This window comes from Phalacrocorax carbo, chromosome 2 (genome assembly GCF_963921805.1).
Source record: "Phalacrocorax carbo chromosome 2, bPhaCar2.1, whole genome shotgun sequence".
In the NCBI taxonomy this organism is placed as follows: Eukaryota; Metazoa; Chordata; class Aves; order Suliformes; family Phalacrocoracidae; genus Phalacrocorax; species Phalacrocorax carbo.
This window is the reverse complement of record NC_087514.1, coordinates 12,999,163-13,017,438: the sequence shown is the minus strand read 5'-3', so window position 1 is coordinate 13,017,438 and position 18,276 is coordinate 12,999,163. Positions and strand designations below refer to the sequence as shown.

Below are 18,276 nucleotides of genomic sequence, written 5' to 3'. Positions count from 1 at the left end.
CACGAGCCTTCCCTTGGGAGGACTAACTAGTTCAGTTGCAAGTGCATCTCTGCAGCTTCCAACTGCAGAGCTAACGCAAACTTCAGCTCACGTCACCAAGTCACAGCTGTGTGCACACAATCCCTCTAAAGCTGCTTCAGGACCTCTGCTCTATGAAGTATCACACATCTGATCCATTTATTTAATCCCAATGTTGCTTAATCTTCCCATTAAACTACCCAATGCAAGTTTATAAAAGACCAGCTTCTACCACTTAGCAGAGTCTTCATTTTTCAACTCTCCCTTTTCCACTGCTGGTTTTTTGGCCTGTTCTTTTGTCATAGTTTCAACTGTGAGTGCACAGCAGACTCCCGCGAGCACCGAAATTACATGTTCTACCTCCAGTTCTGCTATGATCAGCTTGAGAATTATTAAATTACAAGCACAAACCCACAGCTGAATCCAAGGTTTTCTGCACACATAAGCCTGTTTTGTTTTCTACATGGGAGGAAATATGGAATCTAATCTATTTAATGATTTTCCCCTTGGTAGTGGAAAGCATGCTGTGGCACTAGTGTATTGCCTGCATCAATGACATACCTGTAACGCCAGTATTTACTGGAGACCTTAATTAAATTTGCACCCCTACAGTTTTTTTCATGCTGTGTGATGGGGGCTGATCTCAGTGCACCTCCAGCATCCTTCCCTCTGTCGTTCTCAGCTGCTTCTCCAAAATCCAGGCAATGCTTACACAGCCTCTTCTTCAGCAGCGAAGAAGGGGATGGATTCAGGCTGAGGATGCCTTTTGCAGTGCTGAAGCAAAGTGCTGAGTGGGGCAGCCACCGATGCCAGGAGGAATAATCCCAGATAGAAAGCCAGAGGAAGGGAGATGAGAGACAGCTCCCTGCTTAGTCGCAAGACAATTTCTGAGGTCAAAAATGCCACCAAATATAATTGCAAGTACTTGACAATACTAAAAAAGTAACCTGGGAGATTGAAACAGCATTGCTACTAGTGCAGTCAACAAATGTGCTGTTATTGACACAGAGGGATCCCAGAATAAACTCCCACCTGAGGCACAGAAACCCTCATGGCACCTCCCATGAGAAACCAGGAAAAGCAGAACCTTGGGTCAAATACAAAACTGTACTTTGAAGTGATCAAAAGTCATGTTGCTGCTGCAAGGGGTGATGTGATACTTTCCTTCCTGCTCCTAAATTCCCTCCTTTAACTTGTGCTCAGCCAGGTGTACAGCCAGCCCCAGAGAAGAACGGCAGTGCTAGCATGGAGAGCAGAAACAGGACTTGAACACCCAGAGGCGTTTGGGGCAAAGCAATGAGAATGGGACCCTGCCTTTGTACAACCTGGATGAAGCCAACAGTAAATCTGCACCATCCAGACAAGTTATATCTACTACACATCAGCTCATTCGCAGCTCATCTGCGCATGCTTTTCTCCCACAGTGGGGAAGCCATCTGAATGTTTTTCTTCTGTGGCTAGGAAAGAATAATTAGAGTTTTTTGTGTTTTTTGTTTTTTTTTTTTTAACTGAGCTTTTACACAAGGTCAGACATAAGTCACAGTAAAACTCAGCCATATTAGTCTCCAGCTGCAAAACCTGAAATAAGCAGCACCTGGAAGCAAGGCTTACACAACAGGTTCCTCACATCCAGCCCAGAGAAGTAAACCAATAGTAAAAACATTACACATCCAAAGACTTTTTTCTCTTCATGATAAGCCAGATCCAATAAATGAGTAAACAAGTCACACATACTTCCCATCAGAACCAGTCATCTTTGACACTGGCCATTTGTGCTCTATTGCAACCACAAACACACCTTTGTCATGTTCCTCCTGTTCAGGGAGAGGGACACAGAATCACAAGAAGTCTGTCTGACATTTTCAAGAGGAAAAGGTCACCAGCCTGACCACCTTTGCAGCTACCTATTTATTTTGCTTCATTTATTTTATGGTATTTTGTGAAGTAAGTAATAGGAAAATTGATGGGGGGAGTGATTTCAAGCTGCTTTTCCATCTCTTCTCTCTGGCAAAAATCTTTATTAGGCAAGATGGCTGTGGATCCAGCTGGTGAGTTTTACATCTTAAACAAAACAGTTAATTTTACATTTGTAACATCACATCTTTTCTTGTGCTTTGTAAAAATCAGCCCATTGCCAGGACTTAATGAAACAAAGAAACAGCTGGATTGAAAGACTATTTGCAACCTGAAAATACAAGCTGAGGTTATTTAAAAAGAGCAACTGGCTGAAGCAATGTGTTTGTTCCGTGCACAGTTCTCTCCAGTCTTCTGTGAAACCCAATAAAGCAAGTAAACCACAATTTCTACCCGTTCATATTGCCATGAAAGGTGGGATAATAACCTAATGGAGACTGATGATTCTCAGGGTAAGATGAGTTATAGTGAACTGGCCAGCAGTAAGGGATGGATCACTGCACAGAGCCAAAAGCTATCAAAAGCAAATAACTGAAAGCCATGACCAAAAAAGTTATTTTAGCATACAGTAATCAGAAACCGATGATGTCTAAATGAAAAACACAGCCGGTCAAAATGCAACAATCACCTATTTGTTCACAGTAAGCATTTGGACCGGAAGAAAATATCAGACCTTTGTGGCAATACAACTTTACATACACCACACACCGCAAAGCAGACCGACCTCTGTCCAAGGCATGGACAAGAATTACGTACCGTGTTCCATGTCTCCTCCTAATCCTGCCTGAAGGCTTCCAAGGAGTTCTGAAAGAACTGCTGGTGTCCAGCCCACGGGTCCCAGACCAGCTCTGAGAAGCGAGCTTTGGGAACCAAAGCCTGGGCCACCCCTGAGACCCATGTCTCTGGCTCCTCAGTTCAGGTTGACCTCACTGTAGAAGTCTCTTTGTCTCAAATCTTCCCATTCTTTTTGAAATGAAAAAGATTTATTCAGGGCTTCGTCCTTGCCTTGAGGTCACGCAGGAGCCTTTCACTAGTAGCACTGCCAAACCCTAAGGCAAGTTTTAATTCTGGAAATGCCTATGCTCCTATCTGACACCCTGAAAGCTACAAAGTATTTAGCAAGCATGTTGAGGAAAGGTTTTATCCCTGGCTACAAGCATTGGGAGAGAATAAAACAAGCCACTTGCTCCTTGTGTCTGCTTTAATGCAATAGGAGAGTTGCCACAGAATATGCCCCAAATTCAAATGCATAATACCACAGCCTTCAAATATGTTCCTATTTGCTCTTTTTATTATCTAGAGTAAGTTAAAAAAATGACCGGTTGGAATTTGCCACGTCAGTTTATCAAAACTGAATTTAAAAAAAATCCCAAAGAATACCCCAAAATGCAACAAAAGCGATGAGCGCATCACATACAAATAGAAACCAGCAAATGATGCAGCAAAAAAAGTATACCAAGTATCGGTATGTATTATGGCAACTAGGGTGAATATTTTACTAATAATTAACATAGAAATATCTAAGAATCCAAAGTAAATGAACACTGCAAAAACCAGCTGATCTCATATCCTGTAGTTTTGAGTGAAACATGCACCCTGCTGGGTTAAAAACAGTATTGTGTGGGCTTTGCCTTAAAAAGGTCTCCATGATTCGGAAGAATCAAGGGTTTTGTTTCAGGCATGGGTAAGTCACATGCCAAAAATTCCAAGGGGCAGGTTTGATGTTAAAGGAAGTTCTCACATACAGCAGCAAAACAGAAACAAGAACATGTGCTTTCAGTTTTTTTAAATAACACGATGCTAATTTAAGGAGAAAGAAAGAGGGGAGGGGGCACAAGGCAGCTCACACATGCAAGTCAGACTGGGAAAGGCTGGAGACACTACCAGCAAAAGAAAAGAAAACAAACAGCACCAGATTGATCCAAGACAGCTTCCTTAAGTACTCCGTTTGCATGACATACTTATCTCATTTTTCCATTTACTTTTTATTTTAGAAAATATTTTCTGCTGGAGACACCAGCTGCCTCTGTAGTTCCCTATTTGGATAGATTAAATAACAAATACGGCTGACTAAAGCTAAGAGTTTTCAGTTGAATGAGTAAGCTTTAAATAATTTCTTTCTTAGGGCAAATGGTAGACTTCATTTTCTTTTAATTTCGATTACACACTGAAACAGTACCTCTGTGTTCACAGAATAAACACGATCCATTTCATTCATGCCTATTACCTAGAGATCTAAGTGTTTGTAATCTATCACTCCGAAAAGTTTAAGATGCATTGTAAGTAGAAGCTGCATTTCAACTGATCTTTCCTAAAAAGACCTAAATCAAAAGCACCCCTCGTACCAGACAAGACAGCTAAAAGGAAAATCCACCTCCTGACAGCTTTAAAATGTATTATTTTACACAAGACACATACAGTTGAAGAACCATAGCTCAAGGTTTAGATATATTTTTTAAACTCATGATTTAAAAAAATGTTCATGCACAACTGTTTTGCACATATCACATGCTTAAACACATGCAAAAGATGGAGAACAAATTTTAATTGGAGCAATCTTCTAGTTTACCTTTTCTAAAACATTAACTGCAGGGAAGGGCAAAGGCAGCTAACTAAATGATATTTTTTAACTGTAATATTATTTCTGCATTATGTTTGGACCGTGTAATTTAATGCACAGCACTTTCCTAGGTAAAGGCATAAGGCAGATAACAATGAGCTTCAAGTAAATGAAGCTGTTTCACAGTCCGAAATCTCTGGTCAAGTATTATCTAGTAACTACAGTATAGTTCGGGAGAGTTCTGCAAGATCAGGACTCAAAACACTTCTTCAGTCACACTAAGAGTAAGTCTACAAAATATTACAGGTGTCACTTAAATTATTGAGACTGAAGGCTTTATATTAATATAAATAAACGAAAACTGTGGACTTTTATTTCTTGCAGCAACACATGCCAACTGCATCACAACAAGCAAGCAGAAAGTCTGTCAAACCAGCAGCCTGCTGGTCTTACACAACGCCACATATCAGCACACACACTTTTTTGTTTGTTTGGGTTTTTGTTGTTGCCTTTTTTTTACTGTACCAAAAGTACTGGTCGTCTCTGGTGATAATACCTCCTTCGCTGGCTTCTCAAGGGGGACCAGTGGTTTAGGATATCTGGATGCTACAACGAGTTTTCAAAAACAAGACATCAATAGGTCATTATTTTAGATCTTCCACTCAACACTGGAGTATCCACCAGCAAGCAAAGAGCCTTTATAAACACTAAGACGACTGGATTTCTCTAGGTCTTGCACCAATTCCACCTGAATGTTCGCAGGCTCTCCTCTGCAAAAACATATCGCAAAGTTTCTGCATTTAAGCAGAGAACTCGGATTAGAACCCACTTTAAGTTATATGAGCAAGTAAAATTTCAGAATCTGGAAGAAAACTGAACCACAAGAGCAAAACTTCCAATACTTCAGTAACATATGCACAGCCCTGTCCCAAATACCATCTATATTAGCACGAATATAATAAGCCTCACAAATGGAGTTTAAAGCAGAAAGAGTATTACCAAATTTATTCAAAGTTAAAATGTTATGAAAATTTTTCTATATAGTTAACATTTCCATAAGATACTACGCATGTATTGAGATGACAACATGATGAAAAATTCAACTTCCCCAAGCTACCCAAATTTGCAGTTTTATTGTAACTTAAAAAAAGGTAGTCTGAATAAATCATACACATCCTGTTGAAATAAAGCTTAAACAAGAAGGAGCATTGCAATGAAGACATGCAATGCCTGATTGACTAATGCAACACAGCAAGTGCCAGAATGAACAATGAAAATAGAGATTTCCTACTGCCCAAGAGTACATTTTGGAGGCAAGGTTTTGTTCATGCATTTTTTGCTTTGGAGTCTGATGATTCACTTGGGGTGGGGGTGGGGGTTTGGGGGGGCACAGAGGGTTGAGTTTTGTGGGGGATTTTTGTTTGTTTTTTTGTTGTTTGGGTTTATTTTTGTGGGTTTGTGGGTTTTTTTAACTACACTTTGACTTTTGGAAGGTTTCTCAGGGAATGGGGCATATCTCTCAATAGGATTTCAGAAGTATTCATTCTCTTAACTAAGGCACTCTCATGCAGCACCCAGACCTTTCCATGCATTTTGTCGGTGTAACAGGCATCCATATTCTTAAGACAGGATGCAGGAAAAGAGAATCTAAAAAAATTTAACTACATTTCATAAGCGAGAATCCAATCTAAGGACAAAAAGGGGGTGGAACTCCCCCGTCTGACTGCTACTCAAGAACAGCTGCAGGATTCACTCGATCAACCAGCCTCATCCCTGGTGACATCTACCTAACCACTGTGAGCTGTCAGCACAGTGAGAACCCAGCTTGCCCCAGCCGGGCTCCGTCACAGCTCCCTGAAGAGGGCAGAAAGCAGAGCCCTGCGCTTCAACAGCAAGGCCTGGGAAAGACGCAGAGGGTTTATGCACCAATTATTCCAGATACAGAAGCACATGACAGCTAAGGGACTGAATGCAGCTTATGATTTCTCCCTCTCTTCTCCAAGGCTCAAGAAAAATAGTGTCGGAGCGACTAGAAAAATATATAACCCCTATTCCTTGCTCCTCTTCCCTCCCCCTGGCAGGAGTTAATATTAGCGTTAACTAACACTTAGGGTTCAAGGCTTTATTATAATAGTTTACTTTATCTCAGGTAATAAAATACTTGGCATTACATAGGTGACGCCCATTTGAAACCAGAACAGTTCCATCTGTAAGCTTTAAAGAAAATTATCAGTAGAGTCTGTATAGCACTCTTCCTTCTGCACTCTGCCTTCGTGAGAGGGCTCAGTGATTTTGGGAAGAAGTTTCAGAAGCAAAGAGAGAAGTAGTACATGTTTCCATCTGAAACATAATATTGCTTTCATCGCTTAGTATTTTTGACTCAGCAGCAAGATTAGCAGTAGTGCTGGAGTATGCTGTGATGGCCTAAGAACACAAAGGGACTGCACACAGCCAGGCTGGTAAGAGTTTTGTCATTTTATGGGGCTTGACGGGGCACTTCAAACTGGCGAATTAGATGCTTGCCAGCAGTCTGCCAGAAGACCTCTTCCTAGAGAGCAACCAAACACCACAGTTAAACAATTTCTTGACTTAGGTCACAGCAAGGGAGAGGCAGATGATCCTTCTCCACACACAGCAGAGTTCACCTGTGTACGCTGGGCGTGTTGAGGAGAGAGGGAGAAAGAACCATCCCCACCAGATGCAGTCGTACCTGCCAAAGCACACCAGTTCCTTCTCCCCGCTCAGTGGGCTGGGTGTCCTCCCAAGAAACCTCACACTTCCACTGTGAAATCACTCTTTAAACAAGACCAGTAATTCCAGAAGGATCGAATCATGCTTTGTTGTGTTAACAAAGATTAAGTTCTACCAAAAAGAGGTACTAAAACTTGAGTGGTATCTAAACCACCGTAGCAGATGAACTGGTTTGTTTGCATTAGTAAGAAGCATCTGACTCATTCAACAAAAGGAATCTTTTTCATAGGAGATCATGTTTAGGGTGTCTAAAATCCTCAGTGAAATCTGTTTGTCTTTGATGACTTTTGCAGTTCTGTGACTTAACTTTTCTTTTTAAAGTTGTAGAAGTAGGGATATCTAGGCTCTAACACTCCCTAAGCTATTCCAGTAAACTGAAGAGTTCATAAATTTAACACCAAATCACAAACCAGAGATGTTTCTTCTGACACTGAAGTAAGATTTCACCCAACAATGGCTAAAAGCTTGCAAATTCCCTTAAAAAGATCTTGCCCCAGCTGTCACCCCTATTGAACGCATGGAGGTGGTGCCCCTTACCTGCAGCACCAACTTTTTTTTAAAAAACAAAGACAAGATGCAGTAACTTGGAATTATGAACACTTTTCTATCAGAATGCACCAGTTCAGTCAGATTATTTAATAAACCATGTATGGCATGGCATACCAGTGCCTTCAAAGAGAATCTAGCTAGAGACTGCATTCCCCAACACCCACAAATCAAACCAACAAAGCTAGCTGTCAAGACTGCATTGCTACTGGGGTTTTGCATGTTTTCCAGTTAATACACAACCTCGACAGGCAGCAAAACCAGCAGTTACAGTTCAGAAGGCCTCTTATTTAGTGATAACATCACAAAAGCCTTCCATTTAAAATATAAAACACAAGTTGGTGCTTTCAAGGAATTGTGTTCAATGTACATACATTATATATTTAAAAATATATTTTTATATATATAGTACATCTTATGTATATGTACACAAAGATGGGAAAATAGTGGATTCTTTCACTACCAAGACCTGAGATTTCTTAGAGGCCCTAGACACCCATTGTGTTAGTATTATTAATGGAAAAATGTTACATCTGGGCTCAAGAACATTTTAACCCAGCATAGATAAGACAGTACCCTTAGAAGAAATAAAGATGCAGCAAACATGCTCAGCTTAATATTTCTTATCTAAGCAAGTCACAGAATCACAGGTTGGAAGGGACCTCGGGGATCATCTAGTCAAACCCTTTAGTCTTTTTCCTCCTTGTTACTGGGCTTGCTGCACCTCTTATAAATGCCTTCATGAATCACTTCATATCATACACTGGAAACTAAAGGTAGAAAACCTGACTATATGCCCCTTAAGAAAGAAGTTACATCTCCTTTCTAATACTGTATTTTTATAATAGCAAATTGCTACAGAAGGGCAGAGGCATCAAATCATTCTCCACACTGTAAGATTTTTATACTTTCATCTTCCCCATGCAAGAAATGAACAACATGAAAGAGGATTTTACTGTTGCCAACAAAACTAAGCCTAGATTATGGGGCACCACTTCCACAAACAAGAAAGCAGAACTATTATACTTAAAATGAATTGGTGTGCTTCTTATTTCAGTGTTTCTGTAACTATGAGAAAGAAAAATACAATATTTGTATTCAAGTCCACATGCATCATCTCCATCTGGTGTGGCTGACACGCTTGCAAGAAACAGAAGTCGAAATTTAAAAACTCTGTTTCAAACCTCTTTCTTGGGAAAATGTGAGGCCTTATTCACCTTTCCAAGACTGGAAAGGGGCCGGGGGGGAAGGACTTAAAGAAGGAAAAAAGTAGGAAAACTAAACCCAGGCGGGAAGGCATCACAGCTTTCTTCAAAAAGAGCAGCTTAGTGATGTTTTGACTGAATTTTAACAGTTAGCAAGATAACGGTTTTAGTCTAAAACAGGACAGTTCTCAAAATACCTTCTGAGAACAATTCTGTCAAGATTCAGTTTCATTGCCTTCCCCCCAGCTTCTCCTGTGCAAGACCCATCTATTATTTTAACTTAGGCTCCCAGGTAGCAAGCACAGCAGCTTCACAGCCATCCTTTTTCCACTAGCTCACAGATAGAGCTCTGCCTTCTGACTAAAGCACTAAAGCAGAAGAATCTCAGTGTTTCTTAGTAACATCACGTTTCAACAGCTTTCTGGAAGATACACTATTTAAACCAACTGCTGGTGCTCAGCACCTGGAAGCTGTAAGTGTCCAGACATAAACGTCCAGGTAGGACAGGTGACAAGCTGATGGCAGGAACACATTCCAAGCTACCCCATCACAAACCTCTTCCCGCCTATGGATTTGTGACTACAGTGCAAACAGATGTGTTAAGTTTCAAAAACGCTTCAGAGACTCACCTAACTTACAGGTCAACAGCTACGACTCACCTACCTGAGGACCGTCCTTCAGCGTAGCAGCCGCAGCAAAGGATGGGTTTCCCTGTAGCCTCTGCCATTAGCGGAGGCCACAGATAGTGTGTCCTGTCATATTTCACGCTAGGGCAATTAGTTGATGGAACTGCATCCTTCTGGTGGTAGGCCTGGGAATGGGCTGAGGAACAGGCCCCATTTGGTTCTTCATGTGCCCAGGTCTCCCCATATTGCTGACAGCTTCCCCTAGCTGATATGGGGTCTGTTAGGGCACAGAAGAGGTAGTGAAGGAAGAAGGTCAAAACTTAACCCAATAAGGACTGTGTTAAGAAGGGTCAGACTAGGACCTCCCTTTCCATATAGAAGTATGAAAAGATCACAGGCACGAAACAGGCTTAAGCACAGTGGCAAAACCACACAGGCATTTAATGATTGAGGAGAGAGTGATTCTCCAGAGTCAAAACAGGACACAGGAATTTACTCAGCAGGCAGACAGTGAATTTGAAGGCTGCATTTGGATCACTGTCATTGGAAATCAACACAAGAGTAAAACTAGCAATCTCATCTAAAGAATCAACTACTGGGAGCTACAGCATGCTGCCACTGAATAAGAAGATTGAGAAGAAACACAACCACCTCCAAAACCACTTTATCTTGGTTGAACTCACTAGCTGTAAAAATCAAAAGTGACACTAGTAGATTGGAGAAAGTTCTTGGAAAGCAGGGCACAAATACCTCTCACCCCTCATCTGCTACACACAATCACAACCTGCGTACCTAGTTAGACCCTTACTATACAGTCACCAGTTCAACAGCAGGGAAGAGCAAACATACAAAATATTATCTAACCATAATAAAGCATGTGAAGTACAGAATATCAACATCTAGCCCAGAAACCAACATTTTCTTTCCCGTGGGGCCCTTTTATGCACTTTGTGTTCTGGCACTCCTTGGTGTTGAGAGCGATGATACACATCTGACACTCCTCAAGACCCTGGCTCTATGTTCACTGCCTTTCCTCATGTAAAGTCTGAATTCCATCAACAACCCTCTACAGAAAACAGCTATGGGCAATCCATCACCCCCAGGGACTTCTGGCATTGCAGTTCCCTTCCTCAGCCCAGAGCAGCTTGCACACATGCACACCGAAGAGGATCCAGTGCTACAGTGGGTGCATCTAATGAGAGCAGAGCACCTATTTCACCAGCATTGAATGATTTTTGTGCCACATTACCTTTGTTGCTCACAAAATTTTAGTTCTCTAGAATACCAGGGAATGTACATCAAGTACACACTGTGGTTTTACAATTTTTTTTCCTCCAATTTTTATTCCACACACTTAATAGAAGACCTTCTTGGTTATAATTTTTTTTCCTTAACACATGAAGAAATACCTTTTCTCAGAGTTAAAAGCTGACAGCTGTTATCATGCTGCAGTCTGGTAAAAAAAATAAAAAATGAGTGGAGCTAGCTAAAGGAAAAGGTTCTTTTCAAAAAAAGTCTTATCAAGCTCCTAGATGGGCAGATCAAGAATGCAACTCCAAGGACCGAGGTCTGATGGCATTACACCACTTTGTGCTGCCCTTACCTGTGAGGCTATGAAGCCCACAGCTGAGGTTTTGTTGAAATGGTCTCTCCAGTGAGATTAATGCTCACAGTTTCAGGCACAAGTCAGCTGCAATTTACACTAGCAGAATAAATTTGCAGTTTACTAAGGTCCCATAGTAAAGTCTCTAAATTCAAACGAATGCTTTTGTTACTCTGCCTTCTAAATACTGACCCATCAGAAAGGCAAAGTATTTATATAAACAGACTTTCATACTACAGCTAACAAAAACTGAGCAACAAGATATTAAATAGGACCATCTGTTGAACTATCTCTGTATAAACCTTGAGACACTACACCGAAATGCATTTTAAGGTCTCATTGTGATATCCACCGCACGATCCTCCAGGTACACAGGAGGATTGTGAGCAACCCAGCTTCACCTGAGCAATAGCTGCCCAGATAGAAACTCACACAGAAACATCGGGCAAGAACACTTCAGAAGTGGAGAAGGATTTATTTAGGAAGAGTGTTAGTTGTTAGTATTCAAAAGTTAGTGTCAACTTTCAGTTCAAAGCATACTTGCCACTATGTTGGAAAACAAATACAACCATTCATGCTCTGCAAAACAGCAGCACTGCTCCTCAAATAAACTGTTTAAGTGAACTACTCTGGCTCTGACTATAAACACTAGTGTTTATATGCAAGTGTGCTCTAAACAAAACCAAAGGGCACCTGAAAGGGTTCTTTCTCTTCACAAAAGCAGGGTTTCTGTGGCTGACCCCCGGACCTGTTCTCTGCCCACCACAAGATTTCTTCCAGACACGTACAGAAGAGCCACAAGGCACAGAAATGCCCTTTCCAAGGGCACGCTACTATCAAAGTCACAAAGAGGCCTAGATCAAATGCACAGTGATCTCTTAAGTACCCGCTACCATCTTCATTGCGGTAGGGATCGTAAATTACAGCTAAGGATCAGAAGCAGAAGTACCGAGGTTGGAATAAAGAGGATTTAGTTTTGTCGGGGTTTTGATTTGTTCAAGCAAAAGCGTCAAGTTGGTATGAACAGTTGGATCAGACATAAAAAAAAAAAAAAAATATCACCGTGATTACTTGAATTGCTGTTGCACGCCACCACAGCACATCGCATACTCAGAGACAAATCTGTGGACCTCCCAGCACATACACACACATCAGAACCGCCACTTCCGAGAAGCAATGCCCGCAGCAGGCAGCTCTGTGTGCAGGGAAGTGTAATTCATGAATGAGCTCCGGGAGTGGCAGCAGCCCAGCGTCTCTTAAGCCTGAAATCAATTTACTGCTGCACTGGTGCGGAGAGGGTTTTGAGAGACTTTCCTACTCCCATTCCAAAAAATGGCCACCCGCGCCTCTCCCGAACTCTTCGTGAGATGACAAACGCGCCCCGGGTTTGGAGCGCCGGGTCGGTTTAAGTTCTGAAGGTGCTGCGGATGCTTCTGGAAACTACATTTCAGGTTGTGCGCCTCGTTTGTACCTGCCCGCACTCAAACGCGCCGGCACCCCCCTCTCCGTGCCTTGTCCTGCCGGAGTTTCCTACTCGCTCGGCCGCCCGAAGGAGTCGCTTGGGCGAAGGCGGGAGAACCCTCCGCACCCAGCGTCAAACTTCGGGGGCTCCGGCCCCGCACCGGCCCCCCGCCCCGCCGCCGCGGCGGGGCCGCCCCACGCCCGCCCGCCCGCCCGCCCTCAGCGCGGCCCCGGGCGGGGATGGAGGGAGGCGGCGGCCCTCGGGCTGGGCTCGGAGGGAGCCGCCGCTCACCTTGGGCGATGGCGATGGACTCGAAGCGGTGCAGCTCCCGCAGCAGGCAGCTCCGCTCGGTGGAGTGCAGGCTGTAGATGAAATCGCGGGCCCCCTGCGCCGTGTTCAACGCCTCCATCGGTTCTTTCTTAGGGTGGGTCCCCAGCGCCCGCCCGGGCGGCGGCGACCCCCGCGGGAGGAGCAGCCCCTCGGCGCCGCCCCGCAGGCTGCCCAGGCGGCGGCGGCAGCAGCAGCGGGGCGGGCCGCGCAGCGAGCCCAGGCAGGAGGAGGGCGCGGCGGCAACAACGGCAACGGCGGGCCCCCCCGGCCGCCCCAGCAGCAGCAGCGCCGCCCGGCCGAGCCACGCCGACATGGGGCAAGGGAAAGGCGCGGCGCTCGGGCCGCCAGAAACGCCCGCCGCGGAGTGCCCGGGGCCGAGCTCCCGCGACTCTTTCACCGGGCCGGGGAATCCGCACCCAGTCACTGCCCGGGGCCGCCTCCTCAGCCCCCGCCGCCCATGGCCCCGCGCCGGCGGCAGGGCGGGGCGGAGCGGAGCGGAGCGGAGGGCGGCCGGCAGGGGCGGCTCCGCGCAGGCGCGGCGCAGGGCGGTGGCGGGACGCCGGAGCGGCCTCCGTCGCCCCCGAATGGGCGCCCTGAAGGGGCGGTGGAGCCCACGCTGGCGCCCGCCTCATGGCCGGGGCTAACGTCCCTGGCCTCTGAGGGGGAACCCGGTCGGAAGGGCGCGGCCGGGGTGAGGGGCATAGGTCACAGAATCATAGAATCATTAAGGTTGGATAGGACCTCTAGGATCATGGAGTCCCACCGTCAACCCAACACTACCATGTCTCCTAAACCATGCCCTGAGGTACCACGTCTACACGTTTTTTTGAACACCTCCAGGGACGGTGACTCCACCACCTCTCTGGGCAGCCTGTTCCAGTGCCTGACCACTCAGTAAAGACATTTTTCCTAATAGCCAATCTAAACTTCCCCTGACACAGCCTGAGGCCGTTTCATCCTATCACTAGTGTCTTGGGAGAAGAGACCAACCCCCACCTCACTACAGACTCCTTTCAGGTAATTGTAGAGAGCGATAAGGTCTCCCCTGAGACTCCCCCAGACTAAACTACCCTCAGCCACTCCTCATAAGACCTGCTCTCCAGACCCTTCACCAGCTTCATTGCCTTCTGGGGACACACTCCAGCACTTCAATGTCTTGTACTGAGGGGCCCAAAACCGAACACAGAATTTGAGGTGGGGCCCCACCAGTGCCGAGTACAGGGGCACGATCACTGCCCTGCTCCTGCTGGCCACACCATTGCTGACACAAGCCAGGATGCCGTTGGCCTTCTTGGCCACCTGGGCACACTGCTGGCTCATGTTCAGCCAGGTGTCAGCCAACACCCCCAGGTCCCTCTCTGCCAGGCAGCTCTCCAGCCACTCCTCCCAAGCCTGTAGCATTGCATGGGGATGTTGTGACCCAAATGCCGGACCCGACACTTGGCCTTGTTAAACCTCCTACAGTTGGCCTCGGCCCATCGATCCAGCCTGTCCAGGTCCCTCTGCAGAACCTTCCTACTCTTGAGCAGATCAGCACTCCCACCCAATTTGGTGTCATCTCCAAACTTACTGAGGGTGCACTCAATCCCCTCATCCAGATCACCGATAAAGATATTACATAAGACTGGCCCCAAAACTGAGCTCTGGGGAACACCGCTCGTGACCAGCTGCCAACTGGATTTAGCTCCATTCACCACAACTCTCTGGGCTCGGCCATCCAGCCAGCTTTTTACCCAGAAAAGAGTACACCTGTCCAAGCCATGAGCCACCAGCTTCTCTAGGATGCTGTGAGAGACAGATGAGGGAGGCAGCAGGGATTAAGCACCTGCTCTCCCAATCCCGGTGCTTGGCGAAGCTCCTGCCCAAACTCCAGGTATTATATCTGTTATTAAAGTACCTGTAAGCCCACAGGACTTCTTCACGGCAACAAAAGGCGTCCCCAGTCTGCACCAGACTCCAGCATCCTACCAGAGTAACGGAAACCAGGTTTTGCTTGTCTTTCCCATTTTCCAGGCCCTTACGGTCAAGTATTGCAGTGTTGCAACACCCTGGTTTTGGTTCAGTACGCTTTAGCTGCATATAGCGCTTGAATTTGTTTTTAATTAATTGACAAGCATTGTGTTTGAGCCACCCAGAATGCTTATTTCTTTAAAAATACGCATTCAGAACACAGTTTACACCTTGAAGGAAAAGAGTATGTTTTAAAACCAGATTTGAAGTGTTCTGCCCCTCAGTCTGAACGCTGCCCCTGTACACAACCCATCCTAGGGGTTAATCCAGCTTCTGTTTTGGCAAAACACTGCATTCAAAAAGTATTAGATTTTGTGATTAGACTGCAAAGAACCTAAATAACCACAATATCAAGGGACTTACTTATTATATGCCTAGCTCATTTAATACTAAGGTAAGCAACTTCTGGAGGCACTCAGAATTTATTCCTATACGTCTAGCTCTGTTAGTACCGAAAGTAGCAGATTTCTGGAGTAGGGGTGTTCATCCAGGTGGTTTCTTTGGCAGGGGCTTCTCTTCCCTCCAAGAGAGTGAGGAAAGCAGAAATATTTAATTTCTCCCTGCAGCCTTCCCTGCAAGGAGAGGTTAAAACTTTACATGAAAAAGCAGCATTTTCTCCCCAGTTCCACTGCTGCAGAGTTAATGCATGGTTTAAAGACAAAGATCTCAAAATAAACAGAGGTGTCTTAACTAGAGTATGCATTCAATATTATGGATATTTACATGTAGTATGTGTACTGCAGAGAGGGATAAGAAAGTGAGCACATAAATATAGAATATAAGTCACAAAGGCCTGGATATGTGACGTTATAATTTTCACCCTGTTAGAGAAATCGTGGATATAGATGGGTGTTGGCTACTATTTCCACTTAAATTCATTTTTGTTGTGCAGCTAATTGATCCTGCCTCTGAGATGAGATTTTTTACAGTTCTATATAGTTCTCTTTCTTCCAGTGCTTGCTCCTGATCCAGAGCCACTAAGCCTTTGATGATGCTCAGAACTCTACTTGTCCTCCCAGGAGTTTTATTGAAAAAAATGGTATCTTCTGCTACTCTTCAGGGGCAACATGGCAGTCAGTAATAGTTTCCACTGCCAGAGAACTGTAGCAACTGCGTTCATAAAAGTGCTCAAAGATACTGTTAAAATTTCCTTAAACAGATAATTTTTTTCAATAAAAATGGATGCTTCCACGCAGAAATGCAGGACATGAGATGGGATTGCCAAACACCTGAAAAAATGCCATCTGAAAAATAAGGAAAAACAGGCTTTCCAGATGCCAAACAGTTAGTACTTCAATTTGACATATTTATGATTGCTTATATTATATTTTATTTTATATTCACACAGCTTGATTGCGCCAGATTACAAAGACAGAGCAAAGAAGGAACACTGGTACCTGGCAAGAAAGCAGACCTCCTGTTTTCCCACCAACGCAGCCCGTGCCAGCCACGTTGTACATCTACTCCAAAAGGTGATTGCATTTCAGTTATTACTGGGGTGTTTTGAAAGTACTCCAAACATTGAGTTTTGAACATTGTGTTCAAAAAATGTGTAGACGTGGCACTTCAGGGCATGGTTTAGGAGACATGGTAGTGCTGGGTTGATGGTTGCACTTGATGATCCTAGAGGTCCTATCCTACCTTAATGATTCTATGATTCTCTGATTGCGGGTGTTTTCAGACACTGGACAACAGAGTTTCTTTGTCTGGAGGGGCTGGCAGTCTATCAGGCCAGTGTCTAAAGGATTTCCTTATAGATGGGACCCTGTGCCAGTGTGGATCTCTGATGAAATGAATATGAAATCAATGACAACAAATGGCAAGTTTCTAACATAGCCTTTAGGTATTTGTTGCATAGGAATACCAACCGTATTGAGAGGTGCAAGGGCATTATTTAACTAGAAATGTTACAATACTGTTACAAAAATGAAGTCATTACTTGTATGTCAAGGTAGAGATCAGGGTTTAGACTAAATTCTCCTGTGGGCAGCATCTGTGGCTTACGCCTTTACAAGCCTTTAAAACTGCCTTGAACAAATTGGAGTAAAAATGTCTTCAGATGGACTATTCTGCAACGACAGGAAATGAACTAGATAACCTGTTAAGGTTTTTTTTTCCATAATTCTTTGTTGGAGCTTTTATTTTGTGAGAAAGTGAATTTGAAGCCACTGGCTAAACTGACACTTTAATTAATCAGACTGTCTATTTAACTCAATTCACCAGGCGGTGTAGAGAAACTTTCATTAGTCCCTGACACTCCAGCAGAGCTTGTGAACCTGCTGAAATGCATATTTCTCACAGAGTTTTGAAAAATGCAGAAATTTCCCTTTATTTTCTTGTTTTCTTCCAGATAGGTTATTTTTCTCCTAACAAGATTTATTTTACGAGTGAATAAACTAATAAAGCTGGTTAATACACCAGCTGATAGAAGTAGGAGGAAATTGTTTAAAATACTACATGGGAAATTTGGCGATGCTCAGCCCTAAAAGCAAGAAAAATACTTATGTAGAAATCAGCAGAAAAGTGCCAACCACATTTAACAGAATTGCTGCAAGACCTTCTAAGGGCTGCAGAGCTGAGAGACAAGTCTTTTTGTGGAGATCGGCAGGAAATATTAGGCAGCCCTCAGCCTATATAGATACTGGGTGTACATTTAATAATTACATTTTTATGTGGTGCAGTAAGGGAATATTATTCATGAAGGTAGTTTCTATTAAGGGAGTAGCATGATTTCTCTGCCCATTGTGAAGGTAAGTATTGTTAGCTAAGGTGAGACCAAATTTAAAGGTTGGCAAATGTTTGATACCATGAATTGCAACTATGCACAGTTTGTGTTTTGCCCATTAAGTACTATATTTAGGCAGGTCAACATTTCTAGCAAACTTGGAGCAAACAGCTCCAGAGAGGCGTGGACAAGCTACTTTTCTTTTGCCTGACATTTCTGAAAAAGACGTGGTGCATCTGGTCCTGCTAGCCCAGCAAGGGTCTGATCCTACAATTGTTTGTGTGCCAGCAGATGGAGGTATCCACAGAGAACGCAACATGATAAAAAGGGCACCCTGAAATATATTGACCACTTGCTAAAATTGGAAATCCTATCTACAGTCTAAAATATGAATGTAAGATAAGGTTGGGACCTTAAAATATCATTACTTATTGAAATAGTGCAAAAAATGACTAAGGACTTGTCATTTCGCAATAAAAGAAGTTACCATAATCATGGGAACTCGTTGGACATCAAGTGCAAACAG

General features: G+C 44.0%; 1 protein-coding gene across 2 annotated transcripts in view; it reads right to left on the bottom strand.

Moving 5' to 3' along the window:
- The window catches only part of TMEM65 (transmembrane protein 65), a 34,251-nt gene extending 20,729 nt beyond the window's left edge, over positions 1 to 13,522 (bottom strand). Inside the window, exons 1-2 of one of the 2 annotated variants that reach the window (XM_064442125.1) lie at positions 12,977 to 13,522; positions 9,658 to 9,897 (exon numbers count right to left, since the gene is read on the bottom strand). In XM_064442125.1, the coding sequence (XP_064298195.1) occupies positions 9,658 to 9,897; positions 12,977 to 13,328 (592 nt within the window). In that variant the 5' untranslated portion in view covers positions 13,329 to 13,522. The remainder of the gene's footprint in view (positions 1 to 9,657; positions 9,898 to 12,976) is intronic. The other variant, XM_064442124.1, reaches the window with a different exon arrangement.
- Between the last annotated feature and the right edge of the window lie 4,754 nt (positions 13,523 to 18,276).